Genomic DNA, 8,134 nt, shown 5'->3' on the forward strand with positions numbered 1-8,134 from the left:
TCTAACTTTGAGCACGTGAGAGACTTTATACTCATATTTTGACTACATGCACGCATATATGATGAGTGTATTAAAGTTTCTTTGTTTTTTCTCTGTGTGGTAGTTTATTGAAGGCAATTTTGAGAAATACCTGGAGAATTTACAGGATCCTCAGGTAAAATCTCACCAACACGCTTTAGCTTGACAAAGATAAACTTAAGTTCTGGCTTGGTTGTGATTGCACAATCTTAAAATGTAAGTATTTTCTAAACCCTTTCTGTTTTTCTCTCCGTCTGTTTAGAGCTGGGTTGGACAGGTGGAGATCACAGCTTTGGCTGAGCTCTATAAGTGAGAATATTACATTTTTAAAATCTATTTCAGCTGCATATTTTGAGATATGAACTGTGATGATGTTTGCTGTCTTTAGTGTCTATTACACTTCGTTCACTCGGACAGTGATTTTATGGCAGGCCTTCATGAAGAAGCTTTATTGATTTTTGAAAAGCTGTGGTCAGTTGTGCATTACGTTCACTTACAGAAATTCGATCACTAATGGGATTCATTGGCAGTAAAAAAAACCCCCATCTCATTCCGATTTGTCATGCAATCCGTTTTCTTGTTCTTATAAATGACGATCCTGAGGGGAAAGTGATTACATTGCAAACTGTGCAATGCAAATGCATCATATCGTCAACAAGATTATCAATGCATGAACCAATCTTTTTTATTTCGTCATCTCTCAATCTTAATTGGATTGCATTATATGTTTGGATCGTTTAAATCTGATTTTACGAAGACGTATATTATTAGAGATCTAGTGATGAGTGATATTGTTCAGTTTGGACATCTGAATAAAACAGAGTCGTTTTCTTTCACCATATTCTCACTATATAAGACTACATGAGAACATTTGGTAAAGTGTGTTTTTATGTTACCAGTTTGTTACCATTTTTTATAGATTGTGTAATAATTCTTTCTTCCAGGCATGATTTTGTTATTTTCCAGGAGCCTGATCAGTACCCTGTTAGCATCACCGAGTATGGCTTCACTAAAAAGGTGAACTTTCATGCAAGTTTTTAGTCTTTTAGATTTTAAAATGTAAATCGGTTCATTTCCATAACACTGTTTCTCTGCCAGGTGCGACTGTGTTTTCTCAACGGAAACCATTATGACAGTGTTTACCCACAATCTTTTGAGAAAAGTGCTGCTGTGTGTCAATGTGAGCGCTTCTACGTTATTTAACGATGTAATGCAGCTTTATGCTTTCGGAATTACATTAAACCATCTCTCCATCTCTAGCGATCCTGTATGAGCTGCTGTATGATCGAGTGTGTGGCGTTGAACGCAGTGCTTTAGGTTCGTGTATGAGAGGAGTAAAAGGACGAGATAAACTGGATTCAGAGGAATGTAAGAGCAGTGAAGAGTCTGACTTGGAAGAAGATGAGTTCTGGTATGGATTTGCATGCGTGCACGAGACATTTTCTCTTATAGTATCATTAGTGCAATATTGTATAATGTTTTATGATCTAGTCGATCCCATTGGATGAAATCAAATCCTGCTTTGATTAAAGAAGTAGTAAAATATAAAGAATTTGCTGGAAATTGGCTCACTCTCAGGCCATCCGAGATGTAGATGAGTGTGTTTCTTCATCAGGTTTGGAGAAATGCTGCATTACATCACGTAGTCACCAATGGATGTGAATGGCTGCCGTCAGAATAAGAGTCCAAACAGCTGCTAAAACATCACAATAATCCACAAGTGATCCACACCACTCAAGTCCACCAGTAAACATCTTCTGAAGTCAAAAACAAATCCATCATTAACATGCTTTCATTTTAAACCATCACTTCTGGATAAAATATGAGTCTATAATTCATAATAATTTGTAAAAAGTCCATCTCCTGTTGTCACTCGCATCAAAATCCAGCCACATATTTGTTTTTGTTTTTTTTTGCTCTTTTTACTCAGAACCAACATTTGGAAGTTACAGTATAAACATCTTAACGGTGGATTTGTTTGTTACAAACACACAGCTTTCAGCTTCTCAAGATGTTAATTGATGGATTGGAGTGCTGTGGATTATTGTGATGTTTTTATCAGGATTCTCATTCTGACGGCACCCATTCACTGCAGAGGATCCATTGATGTCATGCTAAATTTCTCCAAATATGTACATTTTCAGTAAATTGTCAGTACTATTCCTTTTGAATTCTGCTATGTATGACTTTAATGTAACTCGATGTTTTGGTCTTTCCAGGTCGAGTGAAGCCAGAGAAAAGCCTTCCAATGGGAAGAACGTCAGACCGCCGCAGAGGGTGGTTTTCTCTCTCTATTCTATTATCTCTTTCTTAAAGATTGAAATCACTTTGTTTCTGTATTTTTGATGAAACTCTTGATATATTGTGGTAACAAAACTATCTCTGCACTTCAGGGTCGTGGGAGGGGCCAGTCTCGAGGAAGGGGGCGTGGCCATCTCTCCACTAAGGTGCAGAGGTCCTTAAACCCCGCCCTCTACAGGAACGTGGAGTATGACGTGTGGCTCCGTTCTAAACGACGTACTTCATCTACTTTTTTGTTACTGTTTGGAAATGTAGTTCATATTTTGTTTGAAAAATATATTTTAATAACTATGTGTGTATTTAGTTCAGCAGCAGCGGGATTTCTGCATGGCCGCAGGAATGCAGTATTCTGTTGGAGATAAGTGCAAGGTAAGCAGTAGGTGCTGACATTTGTAGATTTTTAAGAACTTAAAGACTTGATTTATAAAGTTGCATTTGATTAATACAGGTACATTATCGTAAAAAAAATTGGGATCTTTCAGCCACAAACTTTTGAACAGTATTTTACTATTTATTGCCATTTTCCAGTAACTTTTTTCATTAATTTGATGCTTACAATTTTGTGCATTTGTTTTTTTTTTTAATTACTGGATATTTTTGTTCAGTTAGAGTTCATGAAAATACTATCCAAATGAAATGTATTATTATGTGTATTGATATTGTTCTCTTGTTGATCTTTCTCAGGTGCAGCTGAATAATCACTTTTATAACGCTTACGTACAGGAAGTCAGTCCTGACAATGGCCCAGTCACTGTATTTATTGGAGAACTCAACAAGCAGTATGTGTTTTAATGATTTTGTGCATATGTGTAGATGTTTTCATAGACTCTACCAATTACTGTTTTTTAAAAAAAAAAGCGGTATGCAGTTTGTACACTGCGCATTGTATGTTAACTTTCTGTATACAGGGAATGTCAGTGTGGCCTAATGCATTCGTTTAACATATTAAAATATGCAGTATGTAATTCATAATACATTTAACGCTCTTGCTTGTGTGTTTAGAGAAACTGTGCCGTTGTTGAGTTTGCGTCTTCCATCTGAAGAGACTCAGTCATGGCAGCCAGTAGCAGAAAAGAGTAAAATACATGGTGCAGGAAACAACAGCCCTCAGACATCCTCTGGTACGTTCTTTCCGAATCATACACCAATTCGGCTGATCTAAACTCGCACATGCTCAGTGTTCGCATCTGATTCTCTATGCAGAATGGGAAAGCAGAGGAAGTCGGAGGTCAAACAAAACGCCGTCTCAGTTGGCACCCAGCAGCCGTGTGCATAAGCAACACTCCTGGCCTCCGCAGGCCACCCCGGATGACACAAGAAATAAGTTCAGACGGTCCGATCAGTGCAACAGTCCTGTGTGTGTGCTTCCGGAGGAGAAAGAGGAAAGCGTTATTTTGGAGCTTCTGCACAAAGATGAGCACAACTTCCCCTTACTGGGAACAAGCTCCCAAACGGTGATGCCATTTATAATCGAAAAGTGCACCAGTACTTCACTTTTGATAACAGAGATACAAATGCATGTTTCTTTTGAATTCAGGCCACTGCTAGTGAAGTCATAAAGAAAGGAGGGGAAAAGAGAGCCTCCCGGAAGAAGGACCAAAAGGAGCATGTCTCCGAGACAGGTGAGCAGTGGTGGAGCTCCGCCCCTTTATGTCCAGATTCAACAACATTGTAGGCTGAAGAAATTTTGAGCTTACGACTAACGTCGAGTACCTTGACTGGTTTGCGTTTTTATAATGTATGCTTAATACTTAATGGCCATTTTCCACCAAATTATGAAGAATGACTTTATGTGAATAGTTTATTCTAATGACATTTTTATTCATGTATAATCATCCTGAAGTTTTAGTTTTTTGGCTTTCAGAAACACCCCAGAGGCCTGTCCAGAGACAGAAGATTGCCACTGAAGAAAAACATGGGGTGAGTCAACTAAACCGATTCAGACTTGTCTTTATTTAAATTGTAGACCAGAGGCGTCTTATCCTGTTGCTGAAGGGCAACACTTTATCCAAATGCATGGCAATATATCAGCGTTTCTCAATTCTGGACCTCTAGGTCCACTTTCTTGTAGAGTTTAGCTTCAACCCAAACCTAATCAAATACACCTGAACCAGCTAATCAAGTTCTTCAGGTTTAGTGGAAAGGTACAGGCAGGTGAGTTCGATCAAGGTTGGGGCTAAACTCCGCAGGAAAGTGTGGGAAAGTTGAGAACTCATGCAATGTATCTTATCCCTTCCCTGTTAATATAAGTCAGGGTTCCTCAAATCTTGTCCTGGAGGACCAATGCGCTCCAGAGTTTAGCTCCAACACTAATCAAACCCCCGCTACCATGAAGACGTTGAATAGCATGCTCAAGTGTGTTTGATTAAGGTTTGAACTCCATTCTGTAGGAAAGTGGATCTTGTGGGCCAGATTTAAGGATCCCTCATCTAAGTTGTGTTGAACTTACCAGCCATTGGTTTATACTCTATTCTAGATAAAGGTTAATGAGGAGCCACGGCAGAAACCTTCTTCAACAATAAAAGAGAAAGTACAGGAGAAACCCACCCCTGCCTCTCCTTCTCCACCTACTGCTGTCATTGTCACATCTGACCCCAAAACAGCCCCATCTCAATCTGAATCTGTTAAAGTCCCCGCTCCTAATCGGTCTGCTCCCGGGGCAATTAAAAAGACCCCTGTCCCACCCAAAACTACCCCTGCTCGAAGCCCAGACAACAGTCAATTTGCCCCGGTGTCCACTCCAGCCCCTTCACAGTCCATCTCTGTGGCAGGAGCAGTCTCTGATAGCACCCCTGCTAGTATTCAATCTATTCCTCCTCCAAAATCTTCCCAACCCTTATCACAAGCTATACCAGTGCCTACCCTAGTGATCCCAACGCCTGATCTTAATTCCCAGCCTACACAAACAACATCTCAAATCACCCCTGTGGAAGTAGCTCCTGCTATCCCAACTCAAACTACTCTGGCCGCTTCTGGCTTAGTCCCATGTGCCTCTGTAGAACCAGCCCTGTCCATTCAAAGTGTCCCAGCATCTTCTATATCCGCTCCACCATGTATACCGGCCTCTGCAATACCTGTTTCTGCCCCAGCTCTGGTTCCTGCCCCTATATTAGATGCCCCAGATCAGACTTCTACCACCCTTCCCATTGATGGAAGCAGTGGTCCACCAATTGCCCATAAGTCTGTAGACCCTCATACGACTGTGACACCAGTCCTTGTTCCCCATGCTCCTCCTACCTCCATCTCTCCTTCCTCTGGTCCTGCCCAAGCTCCACTTCCAGACTTCCCTCAGTCTTCACTCAATGAAACAATTCCACAACCCTGTGAAACATCAGCCATGCCTGCCTCTAGTAAGTTTTATCCTAATTCAGTTTCAGACATGGCACTGTTTGAAATGCATCTTATTTCAGAAGTAAAATTGGTTGCAATGTGGACCTTTAAGTAGACTCACAGAACATCTCTTGTCCATCAGGTGTAGCACCTGCTCCTGACCCTCCATCCCAACCCCAACAACTCCCCTATCCTCATGTCCAATGGTCTCAGCTCCTTCAGGACCCAGTTTATCCAGGATTCCCCAAGAACGAGAAGGGAGAGGTGGAACCACTGCCCCCCTATTCCTTTTCCCAAAAAGGAGACGACCTTCCGCAAGGTAACAAAGACCCTTGTGATCCATTTCAATAAAATAAACTTTCCCTTCTGCCTCAACATTGTTGATTCAAGAAGTCAAATGTTGAAACACTTTCAAATATAGCCCATTATTTAAGTCTATTTAGTCTTGTCTTCATCATAATGATTTCAGTCTTTGAAACCAGTTCCTTATTATTTCAGATATGAATGTCCTCCGGTTCTTCTTCAACCTCGGTGTCAAGGTACATGGTTTGAGAACTCTTCTTTGCATTTATTGCTTCATTAAAGACCACTGTTTATGGAATTACATAGTACTCCCAATTTTCTCAGGCGTACTCTCAGCCGATGTTTCCTCCCATCGTATACCTGGGTGCACTTAACCAAGCCTATCAGATGCACCTTAGAGGGCCACCTCCTTCCTCAGACGCTCCTGCTAACCCCGCTGTGACTTCATGGCAACCAGAAAACCCTTCTCCTCCTCAAAATGTAAGCTCCATCCCTGACACCTCATTGGACAGCCATGTTCCCGTTGCACCTGTAGCATCTGGAAGCGTTCCTGTTGGTCCCATGGAGTTGGGAGGGTACAATGATCAACCTGTATCCATGCCAATGCCAATGCCACCAAGGCCACAAATGCCCTGGCCAGCTTCCTCTGGTCTAAGTAGCTATGTTGGGTCATACCCAACTGGCCCTCAAGTGCACTTTTCCACACCACCCTATCCACCCCCTGGGAATCAGATGTATCCGCCGTCTTCCATTGGATACCACCATATGCCACTTCCAATGCCTCTTGAGTCCCTAAACCACGGCCCTCATGGTCGGATGGATGTCTTGCCATTTGTTCCTCCATCACTGGACCGAGGGAATGGCCAGAGGTCTGTAAACCCCCAGTTTGGGTCCATTCAGAAGACCGCTGGCTTTCCTGGAGGCCAACCTCAATTGAGTGCAGGTGATTACAAGCCGGTAGATATTCCCATTTCAGTGGCCACAATGGAACCTCCACACTATAGTGGACCTTGTTCTGTTTTACAACCTTTTCCAAATGGCCCACTGCATGGAGACATGGTAGGCTTGACCCCTTTAACCAATGGGAACTTAGGAAAACAAGGGGGAGTCTTCCCACAGAGTCTTCATGCTGGTCCTATCGCAGAAGACCCTTCTCGCTCCATTCACCAATATTCTCCTGATGATAAGTGGTCAGTGGAAGAGATCGAGGTTCCTAATGTAGATCTTAGAGTAACTCATTCCTTCTATAGCCAGTCCTACAGGGGTGGAGGAAGACGTGGCCAAGATGACAGAGGAGGATATCGAGGCAGGGGCTACCGAGGCCAGAAAAATTATTCTGGCCGTGGAAGACCAGATGAACAGTCGTCTTATAGACATTTTGGGAGACGAGGTGCAGGCCCAAGGGTAGGGGCACAGTTACCATACCCATGATGCTGAAATGCTGTATAAACACTAAGTTTTGGTTTACAATGATATCAGATACACAAAATCTGTTGTTTTCAGTTTATGTGTGGGTTTTGGTAAATGGTGTTGATTAGGAGTAAATCCAATGTTTTTAAGTTTTTTGTCTTTTTCTCCCGCCACATTCTTTATTAAACCTTTCACCTGTTCCGATTTCGCTAAACCCATGTGAAAATGTAAGTGTGTGTTGTGTGTTTGCATTGGTAATAAAATCTAGTAAATGTTTTCTTGTTGCACTGCCCTTACATGCACAGCAAAAGGGGAAAAAAATGGTTTTATATTGATTTGAATGTATTATAGCTATGTGCACTTCCTGTAAACACTGAATTTTTATCCTTTAATGTGGTTTTTTTTTTAGACTGGTTCTCAGAAGACAGTCTCAAAAATCTGAATCTTCCTGAAAAACTTGTAAACCATTCATCTCGTGCTGCAATGTGAGCATAGTAGTTTCAGCATATAATTGGAGATGAGCGGAAAAGTGCCAGGAAAGTGCCTTTTTTTTTTTGTGTGTGTGTGTGGAAATTTTGGTTTTTGTTGAGTTTCTCTCTGCACCTTTATTGCACTCTTATCAACCTCCTCCACAGGGTTCTAGGGTGTCTGCTGAATGAATGTTGATGCCAAATGCCTGTAACAAATTACATTTCTGATCCAAAGATGTAGTTTTAACACCAAACGAATAAAAGCTTAAGAATGTCTTTCACCATTGTTGCCTTTCCCTTTT

The 8,134-nt window shown here is 41.5% G+C and overlaps 1 protein-coding gene across 1 annotated transcript in view; it reads left to right on the forward strand.

The window, feature by feature from the left end:
* Window positions 1-8,113, forward strand: part of LOC113072512 (OTU domain-containing protein 4-like) — a 9,519-nt gene extending 1,406 nt beyond the window's left edge. The window contains exons 2-19 of the mRNA XM_026245502.1: window positions 1-15; window positions 104-154; window positions 281-327; window positions 963-1,035; window positions 1,117-1,198; window positions 1,279-1,429; window positions 2,238-2,295; window positions 2,412-2,535; window positions 2,624-2,688; window positions 3,004-3,098; window positions 3,322-3,440; window positions 3,523-3,773; window positions 3,857-3,941; window positions 4,184-4,239; window positions 4,796-5,669; window positions 5,792-5,968; window positions 6,148-6,188; window positions 6,277-8,113. The exon at window positions 1-15 is cut by the window's left edge and continues 69 nt beyond it. Coding sequence (XP_026101287.1) covers window positions 1-15; window positions 104-154; window positions 281-327; window positions 963-1,035; window positions 1,117-1,198; window positions 1,279-1,429; window positions 2,238-2,295; window positions 2,412-2,535; window positions 2,624-2,688; window positions 3,004-3,098; window positions 3,322-3,440; window positions 3,523-3,773; window positions 3,857-3,941; window positions 4,184-4,239; window positions 4,796-5,669; window positions 5,792-5,968; window positions 6,148-6,188; window positions 6,277-7,383 — 3,471 coding nt within the window. The 3' untranslated portion in view covers window positions 7,384-8,113. The remainder of the gene's footprint in view (window positions 16-103; window positions 155-280; window positions 328-962; window positions 1,036-1,116; window positions 1,199-1,278; window positions 1,430-2,237; window positions 2,296-2,411; window positions 2,536-2,623; window positions 2,689-3,003; window positions 3,099-3,321; window positions 3,441-3,522; window positions 3,774-3,856; window positions 3,942-4,183; window positions 4,240-4,795; window positions 5,670-5,791; window positions 5,969-6,147; window positions 6,189-6,276) is intronic.
* The last annotated feature ends 21 nt before the right edge of the window (window positions 8,114-8,134 follow it).

The sequence above is a fragment of the Carassius auratus genome, unplaced genomic scaffold, assembly GCF_003368295.1.
Source record: "Carassius auratus strain Wakin unplaced genomic scaffold, ASM336829v1 scaf_tig00009243, whole genome shotgun sequence".
NCBI classification, from domain to species: Eukaryota; Metazoa; Chordata; class Actinopteri; order Cypriniformes; family Cyprinidae; genus Carassius; species Carassius auratus.